Below are 18,154 nucleotides of genomic sequence, written 5' to 3'. Positions count from 1 at the left end.
TGTTAGCTGCTCACCATAGAAGCCAGGAGAGTGATGGTAACTCGCTGTCAGGAAAATTATGGTGCTCCTCGGGGCTTGAGATCATACACCACTGTGGCCGGAGGGGGGGGTGCGGTGCACAAACAGGCAGGTCAGCTGTGAAGATTAACATGACAGAGGCTTGAATCACTCTTCTTGATTTTCCGTGGTTTAATGCTACCTCTAGGTCTGTCCCCAGGATTCACATCAAAGCTGGAGGCAGCACGGTGGCGCAGTGGGTTAGCACTGCTGCCTCAGAGCTGAGGTCCCAGGTTCAAATCCCGCCTCTGGGTCACTGTCCATGTGGAGTTTGCACATTCTCCCCGTGTCTGCGTGGGTTTCGCCCCCACAACTCAAAAGATGTGCAGGGTAGGTGGATTGGCCACGCTAAATTGCCCCTTAATTGGAAAAAATGAATTGGGTACTCTAAATTTATATATTTAAAAAAAGCTGGAGGCAGCCGGCTGCCTTCCATGCTCTGTGGCCTTTGATGCCCTTGGCGGATGTCCTCTGGAGCCAGGGGGCCCTGACCAATTTACTGATGTCACTGTGCCACCCTGCTCTGCCCACTGCCCTTGAGATCGGGGAGGGAGAGGATTTTGAAGAAATTGAGACCGCTGTCGTCTCCATGATGGCAGGCCCCGGGTTGGCTTCCAGCGCTTCCTCCTCCCTAATGGTCCCGTTAAGAGCCCGGCAGACTCCATGGGATGGAGGGGCAGCTGGAGTGAGCACCAGAGGCCTTTGGGTCATCTTGCGCTGCCAGTCCTGGAGGCTCCCCATTGTCTGCCCCATAGTATTGACGCCCTCAGTGATACTCCTCACTGACTGGGCTATGCTCTGCAGTCCCTTGGCAATGGCCACCTGCGTCTGGGTCACATCCCTCAGCGATAGGGACAAGATGTTGCCATGGTCGTCTCAGACTGAGCCATGACTTGGACACCACCACTTGACGTGGAACTCGGGCTCCAGGTTTTCCACTGCGCTTGCCACGCTAGGCACAGTTGGTCTCGGTGCCACGCATTGTCGGCACCACCTCCTGCGCATGAGGGCTTTGACACTCCTCCAATAAGCCTCACAGTCACTGGAGTATCACTGACACCCCCACCTGAAAGTCATGACTGTGTCCAATTTTCTGCATCAGCTCTGGGAGAACCTTGTCCAGCGGCTCAGCATCTGGCTGGGACCCAGCTAAGTCCCAGGATCCAGTTGACCCTTTCCCGTTTATTATAGGCTATCTTCTCCTGCGGGGACAAAGAGAGGACATTGTGGACCACACACTTGATGGTTTGGAGGAGTCTAAAGCAGGTGGCATGTACGGGCACTGCATCTGCACATGAAGGGGTTGTGCTGATCGGTACCAGGGGGTTCTGAGGAACAAGCATGAAGATCGTATGTGGGGAGGGTGTGAGGTATCAGCCCGTGAGTGTTTGGGGGGGGGGGGGGGGGGGGGCGGGGTGTTGGGAATTTGAGGGGTGTTAGGCAGAACCGATGCCAGGAGAGAGGTGGTAACTTACTCTTGCAGCTTGTTGGAGGTCGTTGGTCTTCTTCCGACATTGGACGGCGAACCTCCTGGTCATGCTGCCCGCACTGACTGCCACTGCCTCCTAGGTGGCATTGCTGACCCTGCTACTGGTGCTCTGACCCCCTTGTGGGACAGGGTGACCCGCCTCTCATCCACAGAGTCGAGAAGCCTTGTGAGGATGCCATTCCCAAAGCGAGGAGCAGGTCTGAGCACTGCCATGCTTGTGTGTTGACTAGGAGTGAGTGGCAAGGGAGAGTTTAAAAGCAGCCCCCCCTTGTTAGTGGGCGAATCAGATGGCAAGGGAGCCAGTAATGTCGAGAGTCTTGTGGGGGCTCATTTTCCGCACTTGACTGCCATTGTATTCGGGCCACGATCATCGCGAATCTCCCTGCCAAATGCACCCAAATCCAGACTTTGAATTCTTTCCATTGAATCACGCCCACAATAAGGGGAGGAACTTGAAACTTCCTTGGTCGAATGGGGGGGTTCTACTCTGAATGTGACCATACACACAGCCCCTATATGGGGAGGGGTGAAGTCCACATTGGGTATGAGAACTCCCAACAGAGATGGTTCAGCAGGGAGGGCCGAATATTCACCACCACAACCATGGGATCCATGGTTACTGAGAGAGGCTGATGAATAGCAAGAGGGAGCTCTACACATACATTGTGAGGTCCTAGGAAAATTGGAGCAATCCGAACACTGACCAGGTTGGGTTGCAGCTGGTCTCACAATAAAAATGGAACACCACCATCTTGAATCAATTAAGTAACAATGGCGCAGTTTGAAATCGAAACTGGAAACTAGGGTGGGTGCATAGGGTGGGGTCAGAGGCCAGGTGGGAGGAGTACACAGCTGGGTAATAATAATCGCTTATTGTCACAAGTAAGCTTCAATGAAGTTACTGTGAAAAGCCCCTCGTCGCCACATTCCGGCGCCTGTTCGGGGAGGCTGGTACGGGAATTGAACCCGCGCTGCTGCCTTGTTCTGCATCACAAGCCAGCTGTTTAGCCCACTGTGCTAAAGGGGTGTGCAAGTGGCTGTTTAGCCCACTGTGCAGGTCAGGGGGACTTTTCAGGGTCGCCTTCAAACTTCCTCAGAGTCAGAAATAGAGTCCGAGCTGAGAGGAAAGAGGAATTCTTCTTGAGAAGGTGCCATTGGAGCCAATGCCTTTTGGTGCACTTCAACAAGAGATTGCAGGAGGCATTGGCTTCACAATACAGTTGCTCCATTTTAGCATTAACCAACAGGAATGTGATCATGAAGAATGCAGGCAACTGGGATGGAGGCAAAGGATGCTGCATATCTGCCAGATCACCAATGAAAGCCTCGATTGTGCTTTCTCAAGTTGGCATGGATAACAGGCCAAGGGCAATCAGCCATTGCTCATGTGTAAGTTAACCTTAATCAGTATGCCAGATCAGAGTTTGCAGGAGTGATCTTGGTACGGTGGCGCTTTTCATGAATGCATGCAAACTTCATCCAACCCGCTGTGGGATTGAAATGTCAAGCATCAGTGTTGGCATCATGGTCAGCTCAATATGGGAGTTTGCAGCAAAGCTAGTAGCGCAGAGCACCTCTAGGGCATGATTGTGGCTTTCTGTTTCTGAGTGGGCCTTTACTATCTTTCTGCGTTGTTCATTAACCTGTCAATTTACAGGGAGAGAATAATGGAGCCTAAGCTCATTGCTGCCTCCTTGATGGTATTGCTCACATGGAGGAGAAGGGGGGCCCGGCACTGCCTTGCACAGTTTTGGGAGGAGGTCCAGCCGGAGGTCCATGCCCCAGGGGGTCCCAGAAGATGAGGAGGGAAGACATCCCGCGGAGGTGACACGTATCAAGTGTCGACTGATGAAGACTCCTGTCTGGAGATGCACAAGAGACAATGCAGCCCCACTTGTCAAGAGATGTCATGGATTACATCTGCCATGTTTTGTGGGAAGATCTAACTCCCCATGGACTAGACAGACATCCTCCGCCAGTGGCCCTGAAGTCAACGCTGCTCTCAGTTCTTTTGCCTGTGGATCGTTCCAGGGATCCACAGGGACCAATGTGGCATCTCACAGTCCTCCGCACATAAATATATCAAGAAGGTTATGATAGATGTCCTCTACGGAAAGGCTCATCAATGTGTGATGTCCGCACTTGATGAAGCTAGCCAGGTTGCTGGGTTTCATGGGGTTGCAGCTATCTCAGACTTCCCTAGAATACAGGGTGAAATCGATCGCACACATGTGGTTCTGAGAACCCATGACATTAGTGATAAGGGGCCCCTCTCAAATGGGTGGGTCACCCTCAAAATGTAATACCCTGAAAGTGCCTTGGAGGAACACAGCTCCACAGGATCCATCGTGGAACAAACCATTGGCATCCTGAAGATGTGCTTCTGAAGCTTGGACCGCTAGGGTGCGGCACTGCAGTACTCCCCACAGAGAGTGTTCCGCAGAGTCTGCTGTTGGAAATGGAGGGGGCTGGGAGCTCTTGACTGTGAGGCTCACGAAGGAACGCCATCCCGGAGTGGGAGCATGGCCCACCCTTGCAATAAGAGGCACCCATGGATACATATGCACAATGGCGAGACCTCTCATTAACAGCAAATGTGTAAGATAGATACATTGTTATGGGTCCGGGTTTACAGAACCCCAAAGTGTTTCATGGAGTTCAACCGACCCACAACTTTTAATAGATTGTGGTGTAGGAAGCACACTGTGTACTCTGCAGGTGTGATACAGCAATTATGGACAAATGGTTTTTAAAACAAAACAATGTTTATTCTATGAAGTCAATTTAACCTTTTAAAAACAAACATTGAATATCTTAACACCCATTGCTTCAAAGATAACCCAAAAGAATACAACTCTAAATAATCCTTCAAACATCCAAAAGACTTCAAACCTTCAACAACAGACATGAGGTTACATTCAATATATTTATAGTCTTTGGATTTGCAGACATCAACAGACCAGCTCTGTTTCTTCCTGCCGCTCTCAGCAAAACACCCAGACACTCCCAGCTTTCTCCTCAAACTGAAACCAAAAGCAGAAGTGAGCTCAGCTCCCCCCACCCTCTGACATCACTTCAGTAATATATAGAACATAGAACAATACAGCGCAGTACAGGCCCTTCGGCCCACGATGTTGCACCGAAACAAAAGCCATCTAACCTACACTATGCCATTATCATCCATATGTTTATCCAATAAACTTTTAAATGCCCTCAATGTTGGCGAGTTCACTACTGTAGCAGGTAGGGCATTCCACGGCCTCACTACTCTTTGCGTAAAGAACCTACCTCTGACCTCTGTCCTATATCTATCACCCCTCAGTTTAAAGTTATGTCCCCTCGTGCCAGCCATATCCATCCGCGGGAGAAGGCTCTCACTGTCCACCCTATCCAACCCCCTGATCATTTTGTATGCCTCTATTAAGTCTCCTCTTAACCTTCTTCTCTCCAACGAAAACAACCTCAAGTCCATCAGCCTTTCCTCATAGGATTTTCCCTCCATACCAGGCAACATCCTGGTAAATCTCCTCTGCACCCGCTCCAAAGCCTCCACGTCCTTCCTATAATGCGGTGACCAGAACTGTACGCAATACTCCAAATGCGGCCGTACCAGAGTTCTGTACAGCTGCAACATGACCTCCCGACTCCGGAACTCAATCCCTCTACCAATAAAGGCCAACACTCCATAGGCCTTCTTCACAACCCTATCAACCTGGGTGGCAACTTTCAGGGATCTATGTACATGGACACCTAGATCCCTCTGCTCATCCACACTTTCAAGAACTTTACCATTAGCCAAATATTCCGCATTCCTGTTATTCCTTCCAAAGTGAACCACCTCACACTTCTCTACATTAAACTCCATTTGCCACCTCTCAGCCCAGCTCTGCAGCTTATCTATATCCCTCTGTAACCTGCTACATCCTTCCACACTATCGACAACACCACCGACTTTAGTATCGTCTGCAAATTTACTCACCCACCCTTCTGCGCCTTCCTCTAGGTCATTGATAAAAATGACAAACAGCAACGGCCCCAGAACAGATCCTTGTGGTACTCCACTTGTGACTGTACTCCATTCTGAACATTTCCCATCAACCACCACCCTCTGTCTTCTTTCAGCTTGCCAATTTCTGATCCACATCTCTAAATCACCCTCAATCCCCAGCCTCCGTATTTTCTGCAATAGCCTACCGTGGGGAACCTTATCAAACGCTTTGCTGAAATCCATATACACCACATCAACTGCTCTACCCTCGTCAACCTGTTCAGTCACCTTCTCAAAGAACTCAATAAGGTTTGTGAGGCATGACCTACCCTTCACAAAGCCATGCTGACTATCCCTGATCATATTATTCCTATCTAGATGATTATAAATCTTGTCTCTTATAATCCCCTCCAAGACTTTACCCACTACAGACGTGAGGCTCACCGGTCTATAGTTGCCGGGGTTGTCCCTGCTCCCCTTTTTGAACAAAGGGACCACATTTGCTGTCCTCCAGTCCTCTGGCGCTATTCCTGTAGCCAATGATGACATAAAAATCAAAGCCAAAGGTCCAGCAATCTCTTCCCTGGCCTCCCAGAGAATCCTAGGATAAATCCCATCAGGTCCCGGGGACTTATCTATTTTCAGCCTGTCCAGAATTGCCAACACCTCTTCCCTATGTACCGCAATGCCATCTATTCTATTAGCCTGTGGCTCAGCATTCACCTCCACAACATTATCTTTTTCCTGAGTGAATACTGACGAAAAATATTCATTTAGTATCTCGCCTATCTCTTCAGACTCCACACACAATTTCCCATCCCTGTCCTTGACTGGTCCTACTCTTTCCCTAGTCATTCGCTTATTCCTGACATACCTATAGAAAGCTTTTGGGTTTTCCTTGATCCTTCCTGCCAAATACTTCTCATGTCCCCTCCTTGCTCGTCTTAGCTCTCTCTTTAGATCCTTCCTCGCTACCTTGTAACTGTCCATCGCCCCAACCGAAACTTCACACCTCATCTTCACATAGGCCTCCTTCTTCCTCTTAACAAGAGATTCCACTTCCTTGGTAAACCACGGTTCCCTCGCTCGACGCCTTCCTCCCTGCCTGACCGGTACATACTTATCAAGAACATGCAGTAGCTGATCCTTGAACAAGCCCCACTTATCCAGTGTGCCCAACACTTGCAGCCTACTTCTCCACCTTATCTCCCCCCAAGTCACGTCTAATGGCATCATAATTGCCCTCCTGCGACGTCAAATCTCTGCTCCTGACCTCTATACTCTCATTCTCCCTTACCCTAAAACTACAATCCAGGTTCCCATGCCCCTGCTGCATTAGTTTAAACCCCCCCAAAGAACACTAACAAATCTCCCCCCCAGGATATTTGTGCCCCTCGGGTTCAGATGTAGACCATCCTGTCTGTAGAGGTCCCACCTTCCCCAGAAAGAGCCCCAGTTATCCAGAAATCTGAATCCCTCCCGCCTGCACCATCCCTGTAGCCACGTGTTTAAATGCTCTCTCTCCCTATTCCTCATCTCACTATCACGTGGCACGGGCAACAACCCAGAGATAACAACTCTGTTTGTTCTAGTTCTGAGCTTCCATCCTACCTCCCTGAAAGCCTGCCTGACATCCTTGTCCCCTTTCCTACCTATGTCGTTAGTGCCAATGTGGACCACGACTTGGGGCTGCTCCCCCTCCCCCTAAGGACCCGGAAAACACGATCCGAGACATCATGTACCCTTGCACCTGGGAGGCAACATACCAAACGTGAGTCTCTCACGCTCCCACAAAATCTCCTATCTGTGCCCCTGACTATAGAGTCCCCAATTACTAATGCTCTGCTCCTCTCCCCCTTCCCTTCTGAGCAACAGGGACAGACTCCGTGCCAGAGGCCCGTACCCCATGGCTTACCCCTGGTAAGTCGTTCCCCCCCACAAGTATCCAAAGCGGTATACTTGTTTCTCAGGGGAACGACCGCAGGGGATCCCTGCACTGATTGCTTTTTCCCAGTCCCTCTTACAGTTACCCACCTATCTCCAATCTTTGGTGTAACTAATTCCCTGAAGCTGCTATCTATGACCCCTTCTGCCTCCCGAATGATCCGAAGTTCTTCCAACTCCAGCTCCAGTTCCCTAACTCGGTCTTGGAGGAGCTGGAGATGGCAGCACTTCCTGCAGGTAAAATCAGCAGGGACACTAACTGCATCCCTCACCTCAAACATCCTGCAGGAGGAACATTGCACTCCCTTCCCTGCCATTCCTCTAACTTTCTACCAAAGTTCAGCTCCATTTCTTAAAGGTACATTGCTTAAACATCCATTTCTTAAAGGTACTCTCCCATGACAACATCAATTGAACACCTCTAATGACGCAAAAGTATGTCAATATTTCCTAACCCTACCGCTACATCTGGTGCAGCCCTGAAATCCACAGCAGAGGTGGAGGCAGCCTGCTTACTAATATGCCCTGTTTTCTGTGATGATTTTGGCAGACATCCTCTGGAGGCCTGATGCGCGTCTCCTGCTCAGGGACAGATACGCCCTCACCTGATCAGCTGGAGTTTTTCGGTCAAAGACAGAGTATTCGGAGGGGGGTGGACACCGTTGGAATGTCTTGTGTGGAGGGCTCCAGGATGGTCATCCTCCCTGTGGCTGTCAGAGAGCCTGTTCCTGACTCGTTGATCAGAAGGAACAGCTGGAGGAGGACCCAACTCAACACCACCATCACCACCACCCTTCACTTGCCGGATCCCACCAATGCCTTTAATAGTGGATGCAGATCCGAGTGCATATCTGGCAAAACCTTCCTAAACCAAGGTTTCCAATGTGGGCGCCACCCTTCCCATGGTGACCTCGAGGCACTTGCATGTCAGAGCCATGACATCAGACAAACACTGATAGACTCCTCCATTCTTTGCTCCAGACTGTTGACTGCCTCTCGCACCTGTGTCTGATGTTCCCCCACCTGTTGTTGCATCCCCAGAATTATCTCAACAGCCATTTGATGAGACTCTTCATCCGACTGGATCTCCAGCATCCCTCCAAGTTGCAGGGACTTTTCGCTGCCTCTGCCTGATGTATCCTCCAGAAATTGACCCCAAACCTAATCTAAAACTATGACTCACCGGGATGTGTGTCACTCCGCTAGTGGAGGATGCAGGAGAACGCCCAGACTGATTTTCCTCGGATGGCTTCTCTGCATCCTCCTCTGAGATGGGTTGGGGCTTACGTTGGCCCTACTCCTCTACCCTGACCTGCTGGTGCCTGTTCGGGAGAGAAGAGAGATTTGGTTCAGGAGCAGGCCTTAGACAAGGGGCTGGATTCTCCGAGTCTGCGCCGGGTCGGAGAATCGCGGGGGGCGCGGGAAATTTCCGCCACACGTCTCCAACTCTGGGCCGCAATTCTCCAGCAACTGGCAAATCGGCGGCAATCGCACCCGCGCGGTCACCATGGCGCCGGTCGGGGGTCGCTGAAAAAGGCCCCCGCGGCGATTCTTCTTACAAGGTGAAATTTTAACTCCAATGAATCTATGTCCATTACAGAAGAATTTGATTTAAGGAGAGTAGTTTTCATTTAATTTTATTGCAATTTCCCTCTGGTTATGATACATTATTCACTATTAAATTCATAATATTCAGTTCTGTTTCTCCTATTATGGCTCCTGAAGCCTCTCCCCATGGGACTTGGCGGGTGTCTTGCTCCATGCGTCTCTAGGTTTTCATCTGTAGCCTTCCCATTTTTGAATGTTTCTTGGGGTCTGGATATGGGAGAGGAGGAAAAGAGAGCAAGCAAAGCTAGCTTTTAATCATTCATGTATTTTAAAGTGTTTTTACATCAGTTAAAGTGTTTTGCTCAACAGTGAATCTGAGCGAGTACTTGAAGTGAACCCAAGGCTGGTCTCAGAATTGAACTAGTGCATGATGGTGTGATATCGAATGACGGTGACTGGGTCTTCGAGTGGCTTAATCTAGATATGGATTCCGGGTGTGTCGCGGTGTCCTTCAGCCATGTTGGTGTCCGGCGCCTTTTGGTGGTGTAATCGTGGTCTTGCAGGTTACCATATTTTGCTGGGAGTGTTCTGTGTTCTAACGCTGGGTAAGGACGGACTCTGAGAGCTGGATCAGTTGTTGGCGACAACAACTTCCATTATGTGGCACCTTTAACATTGTAAAATATTTAAAGGAGCAACATCAAACAATTAATTTTAGTGTCAAATTATCAGTGTATCCTCCGTTCAAACTGGCTTTAGGACCTGGAGGTCAATCAGAAGATATTTGATGTCACTGGGAAAATTTGTTTTGTTTTTTAATTGAAAGCTTTTATTTGCCCACATCTAAATGTAATAAAAGATAAATAATTAAAACTCCTATGGGTATATGTTTCTGGACATGTTCTTGTGGTTCATCAAAATAGCAAAGGTTCTTCAAGATTCACGTGTGTCGTATTAATTTTAAATCCCACTGATCGTTTTAGGCTAAAATGTTAAGGTTGGGGACATAAATTTGCCCTAAGACTCAGTCCCATCCCTTTTCAATATAAAGGGCAGAATCCTGTGCCCTTTTCCCATGGCTTGCATGATAAGCCAATCATGAACCTGAGATCAAGGGAGTGGATATCATGTTTGGCTCGTTGTTTTTTGACTTTCCTAGATGTATCGGCCGTCTTAACACTGGTTCAGAAATATGTCTCCAATGCCCGTCTGGTAGAAGATTTTGGGCACGAAATGACTTATATTTTACCCTATGTTGGAGCAAAAGATGGTGCTTTTGTGGAACTCTTCCAGGAATTGGACAACCGTCTCTGTGAACTCGGTATTTCCAGTTATGGAATCTCAGACACCAGCCTCGAAGAGGTAAGCACACCCAAGGGATGGACTAAAATATGAGGATGGTCCAGCAATGACTTATGTTTTCTTTATGTTCTCATCCCTTCGTCCAAATCTCCTCTTGGCCTCGTTCCTCCCCATCTCTCTAACTACCTCCCACCATACAACCCTCCATGATCTCCACATTCCTCCAATCCTGGCCTCCTGCGCATTCATTATTTTCTTTGCTGTGGTATTGGCAGTGTTTGTTTTCAACCGTCGAGGCCCCAGGTTTTAGAGTTCACTGTTTAAGCCTTTCCAGCTCACTTACTCTTTCCTCCTTTGTCAGATGCTCATTCATACCTACTCCGTTATCAAGTTATCTGTGTATGTGGCTCAGTGTCATATTCGTACAGCCTCTTTAGATAGATAGAATTTACAGTGCAGCAGGAGGCCATTCGGCTCATCGCGTCTGCACCGGCTCTTAGAAAGTGCACCCGACCCAAGGTCAACACCTCCACCCTATCTCCATAACCCAGTAACCGCACCCAACACTAAGGGCAATTTTTTGGACACGAAGGACAATTTATCATGGCCAATCCACCTAACCTGCACATCTTTGGACTGTGGGAGGAAACCGGAGCACCCGGAAGAAACCCACGCACACACGGGGAGGATGTGCAGACTCCGCACAGACAGTGACCCAAGCCGGAATCTAGCCTGGGACCCTGGAGCTGTGAAGCAATTGTGCGATCCACAATGCTACCCTTCATTTAATGAAATGAAATATCACAAAGCACTTTACAAGAGCATTATCAACAAGTTATTGTTTTTATTTTTGGAGGGGGATTTATAGAAGGGTAAAATTGAACATTCTTGTTGGTTTTTGTTGATTTTGAAAGAAAGAACTTCCTCTTATCTGGCATCTATTTTGACCAACACATGATCAATGAATTATATTTAAAAGTCTTTGTTTTTATAAATGTTGTGTTTCTTGGATTGAGGGATAGAAGACTTTCCCACATCAGGCCCTCCGTGGCTGTATCCCCCGTTCAGAGGCAGCACAGGTTGCAATTGAGTGAAACTTCCAGGGCAGGTAGGTAATGAGTTAGATTCAGAGTAAAGCTCCCTCTATGTCAATCCACAGGTGAACATAAAAGATCCAGTAAGAAGTCTTACAACACCAGGTTAAAGTCCACCAGGTTTGTTTCAAATCACTAGCTTTCGGAGTGCGCCAAGACCTTGGATTCATGTCTCATTACATTCACCCCCCACCATCTGGCCTGGGTTTGCAAATTCCTGGCAACTGTCTTGGCTTGAGACAATTCACACCTCTTTAACCTGTGATAATCCCTCTCTCCAGTCGCTCTGTCTGGACCTGTAAAGACTTAATTACCAGCAAAGACTCGCATTCAAAGTATCGTCTTGTATCATTGACCTTTTTCTATATATGCGGTTGTGGAACCATCCTCTTCACTCACCTGAGGAAGGAGCAGTGCTCCGAAAGCTAGTGAAGTGAAACAAACCTGTTGGACTTTAACCTGGTGTTGTAAGACTTCTTACTGTGCTCACCCCAGTCCAACGCCAGCATCTCCACATCATAGAAGATCCAATGGGACTCTAGAAGAAGAACAAGAGACTTCCATTCCCTACCCCTCACACCTCCATGGGTTTTTTGTTTACAATATTTGTCCCTCAATCAATAATGGAACAAATCATCTAGCCATGTCTCTTATTGTGGTTTGCTGTGTGCAAATTGGCTGCCGGGTGTCATCCGTGACAACAGAGTGTACTGTCCATTTACCGAATTATCCACTTACCACTCTTGCTGGGTCAAAATCCTGGAACTCCCTCCCTAACAGCATTGTGGGTGTAACTACACCTCAGGGTCTGCTGCAGTCCAGGAAGGTAGCTCAAGGACAACTAGACGTGGGAAATAAATGCTGATCTAACCAGCACATCCTGCAAATTAATTTAAAAATAAAGACATTCTGATGGTTTTATTGTGGTCCTGTAGTTCAGTACAAACATTGGTTTCCACTCCTTCTGTACCCTCTACCTGTCCAGAAGGACATCCCTAACTGTGGGGAAACCCCAGCTCTGAAGTACAGGCTTCAATGAACATCACCTGCTCTCAACTCACTCTGAAGCTTGGTTTACCATTAAAGAGACCTGCATTTCTAACTTTGCCAGACCGTGCACTTTTGGTATGCTCGTGGTAGAATTGATGTTGTTCAAATCGTTCTCACTCTCGACTTCAGGATCATTCAACTGGCCATGCAGAGGAAAGGTTTTGAGGGTTATGGGTAAATGGGGTATTCATTTCAGATTGGTCGCTGGTTAAAATTATCTTGTACAATGGTGTGGATTATGGGCTTTGTGCGATATGGGATTAGGAGACCGCGTTTAGCTGCAGGTTCCTGTTCAAAATATGCTCTCACCAGTTTCTCCGCAGTCAAGGCTGCACTATTATGGAGCGTACATTTGTATATATTAATACCTTACAGCACATAAGGAGTCCATTTTGCCTGTTCCAGCTCTTTGAAAGAACTGTCTAATTAGTCCCATTTCACCACCCCGAATACCGTTGAAAGGTTACTTCTCGTGTATTTATCCTATTTCCTTGGAGTCAACATTGAACCTTCTTCACCTGCCTTTCAGGCAGCATATTTCAGATCATCATAATTCTGTGTTTTAAAAACAAAATCACTTCACCAATTATTTTAAATCTGGGCATTGGTTACCTACCCGCCCACCACTGCCAACAATTTCTCCTCATTTTTCCCAACCTAATTATCTTAAACTTCTGATTTCCAGACTTCCTGGCAATGGAAACAGCATTTGCCCATTTATTCCAATAAATGGCAACTTCAAGGGGCACTCCTTGGGGGGGGGGGGGGGGGGGCTGCAGTGCAGTGCAGTGCAGTGCAGTGCCCAGAGCCTGAAGAGGAGACCCGATATAACGAGACCTATGCTGCCACCTGTGCTGTCATTGAGTGGTGCATCGGGATGCTGCAAATGCAGCTCCGATGCCTGGACCACTCTGGAGGTGCACCACTATACACCCCCCCCCCCCCCCCCCCCCGCCCCCCTATCAACAGAGCACCCCCTCCCTCCCAACCATCTGTCATGTTATTCATCCTAGGGTAACACAGACTGAAACAGGATGCAGTTGGACTGTCAAGCATACACCAAACTTAGGCGTTGGTTCAATCCGATTTATTGAACTTCTGTAACAATGCACACAGCTGGCTGTGGGTTGACACTCTAAGTGTACTAACTCTAACTAACTAGACCAGGCTAGCTCTGATCCACGTGTAGAAGGTGCTGACTGATATATACACCCTGACTGTCACTACAGTTGTCACCAGTGGAAAATGGCGGAGTGTTGATGCCTCGTGTGTTTTATAGTAGGAAGCCCCCCTCTAGTGTTCTGTCTGGTGATTGGTTGTGTTCTGTCCTGTGTGTTGATTGGCTAACCTGGGTGTCCGTCACTGCCTGTCTTTACCTCCTGATATGCATGGGTGCATATTATGACACCATCCACTCCCCCAACCCCATTCCCCTCCTTCCCACCCATTTCCACCCTGCCCCCAGTCCACTCCATTCCCCGACCCTCCCCTGATTACCCTGTTTCACCCTCCCAGGATCTGCGTAACATCACTCCAGTGATGGGCCTGTGTCGGCATTGTCAGTGGGTCACTACACAAGGCAGGAGTAATGACCACCTGCTGTGAGGTAAGCTGTGGTGCTCCTCAGTTTATGCCAAGGTCTGACTCCTGTCTGCCTGCTGCCAGCACTTTCATCGCCCTTACCTGCACAAATTCTGCATCAGGAGCTCTTGCTGTAGGGGGGGTGTGGGCAGGCCTGCTGTGCAGAATAATGTATGTGGTAGAGGCTTCACATGTATGAGATGTAACATGTTTTAATAGTGAACATTCAAAACCCCCATTTTCCCTGACGACAAATTGTGTCCCCCACCTCCCCCCGTGCTTCCAGTGCCCGTTCATTGATCCTCAATCTTATTCACCTTCCATGCTCTACCACAACATCTAGCTTTATCCCCAGGATATCAGAGGAGGAGTCAGTCTGCTGCCTTTGATGCCCTTGGCGGAGATCCTCTGGAGGACCTGGAGCTGGAGGGCCCGGCCGACTTAGCGGTGTCAGTGGCATCGCCATGCCACCTGTTCTGCCTGTTCACCTTTAAATTTGCTGGTGTCAGGAGGGGGGGGATTTGGGTGAGGTGAAGACTGCCATTGTCTCCTTGGTGGTAGGCCCCGGGTCGGCCCCCAGTGCTCTCTCCTCCGGGACGGTGCCCGTAGGTCCCTGGGGGTCTCCATGGGATGGGGTGAGCTTCAGAGGCCACTGTGTCACCCGGCTCTGCCGGTCCTGGCACCTCCCGGCACTATTTAAAACAAGAGCAGGTGAGTTCCCTCAGCCTCCTGGGCAATATTTATCCCTCAACCAGCATTGTAGAAAAATAAAACATTACCTTATTGTTGTTTATGTGACTTTGTTGTGTGCAAATTGGCTGCCTTATTTCATATTTTACAACAGTGACTTAAAAGTACTTCATTGGCTATAAGGAACTTTGAGGCATTCAGTGGTTGTGGAAAGTGCTTATAAAAATGTAATTGATATGTGTGGTATATCTTCTAGATTTTTCTCAAAGTGGCTGAAAGCACAGGAGTGGACAGTGATGTTGCAGGTAATTTAAAGATTATTGTTTTACATTTTCACGTCGTTCTCAATCACTCTTCACCAATATTTACTTTATTTAGGAAAGCCTATTTATAGGCCCCCGACCTCGCACCAAGTCCGTGCTGAGTGAATTAGGCTCCGCCAGGCTTGCTATAGGGATGTTGCAGTCAGATTTCAATGTCTCAGTCTAAGGATAGAGCAAAAAAAACTTTTCACAAAAAGCAAATGAGCAAGGTTTAGCTCAGCCAATATATATTTGAAGTGATGACATCCGATTTGCCGGAGATTCATTAATTGATATTGCCTCTTTAGGTACGCACACGTGTACATTTTGCTGTACAGTATGAGTAATTTGAAACGTGATTTGCTCTAAGCAAGCTTGAGATGGAAAATGTGACTTTGGTTTCCAAAGCTCACCACGCCTGGGTACCCTTTCTGTGTCTGTTGTGTTGCTATTGTTAGTCAATAACGCCATTATTATTGAATTGTGCAGCTACCTACATATTAGAAAGTGAACTAGTTGGACTTAATGTCTTAATGTTTCTGTGCCCTTTAAGGATCAGCATTGCCAGCACTTAATTCCGAGGCAGGCCTCGTACTGTGTAAAGTCACCATAGTCCCAGATGACTATAGGCTGCTTTCCCCTTTGAGGGGGAGGGCTGACTGATGACGATTTAACCTGAGGATCACCAAACTTCAGGGGAGGGGCAAGGTTTGGAAGGCGGGACCTTCATGAATAACCTCAGCCTGTACGGGAGTTGAACCCACGCTGTTGGCCTCGTTCTGTATCACAAACCAGCTGTCCAGCCAGCTGAGCTAAACTGGCCCCCACATGAATATAAGTATTGCACTCGCAATGCAGCTGAGCCAAAGGAGCTGTCAGTAACTCCAGTTTTACCTCTTTGCTCCCGCTCAGACCCTGTTCTCATTTAAGAATCTGGGACATCTGCAGTGCCGGAGAGTTTTAATTTTGCTTAATCACATTAATCTGAGTGGCTGGATGATGAGAGATGGGGGAAGGAATATATTAAATCACCAAGATTCCAAGTTACGAGCAGCATTTGCTCTAAACTGCACGGATGTGCGACTGCGCAGCAATCCAGAACATACCTACAGGCAAACAGGCTGCGCACAACCAAGTTTCACTTACAGATGTGTGCATGCAGGGCAACATTAAAGGGACCATGCAGCGCAACACGCAGATATGCACACAGCCAAGGATTGGTCAGGGGCCCATTGCATTTATACCAATGAGAGATTCGGTTCTGTGGCGGAATTCCATGCTGAGCCAGTTTTGGCTATTTGTCAATTTTTGGAGCCAAATGTTGACCCGTGATCAGGGTATAACAGATGAAAGGCTTGTGTTCATCCACCACCTTACTCTGAACTTTCTAGTGGTTTTACCTCCTCCAGTTTTATTTGTGTCACTTGTTATTTTTCTCGGATGTTGCAGATGGAAATGTCCCTATTAAAAGAGTCCGATGTTCAAGGTCCAGTGAGCACACTCTGCAGCCGGTCAGTGAGGAAGGAGATTTCGAGATGCCTGACCCAGAACCCGGTAATAAAGTCAACGACCCTAATCAATTTTGGGGACAATTTGTTGCCTATTAGACCTTCCCCCTAACTAATGTGATACTAAACCATACAGGCCAGAAAGGACCCAGCGTTAATTCCCAGGCCATTCGCTCTTTCCAGCTGGGGTGACTGTCACGGTGGAGTTTTTTTAGCCTTTGTGAGCCTGATCTCCTGATCCAGCCACTATTCTGTGTTGTCATTGGTCTTGACAGTGCCCATCCTCAAAGTTGAATAGTCTGACAGAAATTACTATCCAGGCTCTCTCTCACTGATGGCCGTTTGGGAGCAACACTAGCCAGGAGTGATAGGCAAGGGAAATCAGGAATGGGGTTGAAGGAACGGCAGGCACTCCTTGGAAATCCATTGCAGAACCCAAAGGGCTAAAGGAAAGGCAATGGAAAGTCTTGCTGTTCCGATCATTTGGCAGCACGAGCGGCAACAAGCAGGAAAATGTTGAGCACAGGTCGCAGTCAGGAATTTCGGAGGTGGAGGGAGGGTGAGGATTCGTGAGCGGGGATCTCCCTGTCAACTTCACAGTGGCCAACCGCAGGCAGTATCAATTCTAGCCCGAGAGGCTCTCACAGCCAGAGGGCGCTGGTCTAAAAACAACAGAGTAAAATGGCAAAAAAGTGAAAATGCTTCGTTTAAAATGGGCACATTAAGAAGTCTCACAACACAGGTTAAAGTCCAACAGGTTTATTTGAAACCACAAGCTTTCGGAGCACTGCTCCTTCATCAAGTGAAGTGGAGGCAGGTTCATAATCACAGCATATATGGGAGAGACAATTACAGATTGGATTGTGAAGAATGGTTGGGTTGTGAATCTTCAGAATCATAGAATTTACAGTGCAGAAGGAGGCCATTCAGCCCATTGAGTCTGCACCAGCCCTTGGAAAGAGCACCCTACTTAATACCAAGCCTTCACCCTATCCCCTTAACCCAGTGAACCCATTTAACCTTTTGGACACTAAGGGGCAATTTATCACGGCCAATCCACCTAACTTGCACATCTTTGGACTGTGGGAGGAAACCGGAGCACCCCGAGGAAACCCACGCAGTCACGGGGAGAAAGTACAAACTCCACACAGACAGTCGCCCAAGGCTGGAATTGAACCTGGGTCGCTGGAGCTGTGAAGCAGCAGTGCTAACCACTGTATCACCATGCCACCCTAAACTGGTAGCCAGGTTTTGCATGCATGAGGACGGCCTCAACTGGGATCTCTGGTTCATGTCACATTACATGTAACCCCCACCATACTGCCCAGGTTTGCAGAATCCTACTAACTGGCTTGAGACAATTCACACCTTGATTACCCCTCACTCCACTCTCACTGTTTGTACCTGGAAAAACTTGTTTACCTCTAAAGATTCACATTCTTGTGATTGTAAATAAACATAGAACATACAGTGCAGAAGGAGGCCATTCGGCCCATCGAGTCTGCACCGGCTCTTGGAAAGAGCAGCCTACCTGAGCCCACGCCGCCACCCTATCCCCATTACCCAGTAACCCCACTTAACCTTTTTTTGGGGGGAGACTA

At 48.2% G+C, this 18,154-nt stretch overlaps 1 protein-coding gene across 3 annotated transcripts in view; it reads left to right on the top strand.

Moving 5' to 3' along the window:
* Positions 1 to 18,154, top strand: part of LOC140395177 (phospholipid-transporting ATPase ABCA1-like) — a 246,267-nt gene that overhangs the window by 153,963 nt on the left and 74,150 nt on the right. For all 3 annotated transcript variants that reach the window (XM_072482683.1, XM_072482684.1, XM_072482682.1), the window contains exons 25-27: positions 10,186 to 10,388; positions 15,000 to 15,048; positions 16,495 to 16,599. In XM_072482683.1, coding sequence (XP_072338784.1) covers positions 10,186 to 10,388; positions 15,000 to 15,048; positions 16,495 to 16,599 — 357 coding nt within the window. The remainder of the gene's footprint in view (positions 1 to 10,185; positions 10,389 to 14,999; positions 15,049 to 16,494; positions 16,600 to 18,154) is intronic.

Source organism: Scyliorhinus torazame, chromosome 18, assembly GCF_047496885.1.
Source record: "Scyliorhinus torazame isolate Kashiwa2021f chromosome 18, sScyTor2.1, whole genome shotgun sequence".
NCBI classification, from domain to species: Eukaryota; Metazoa; Chordata; class Chondrichthyes; order Carcharhiniformes; family Scyliorhinidae; genus Scyliorhinus; species Scyliorhinus torazame.
This window is presented reverse-complemented; position numbering and strand designations above follow the sequence as displayed.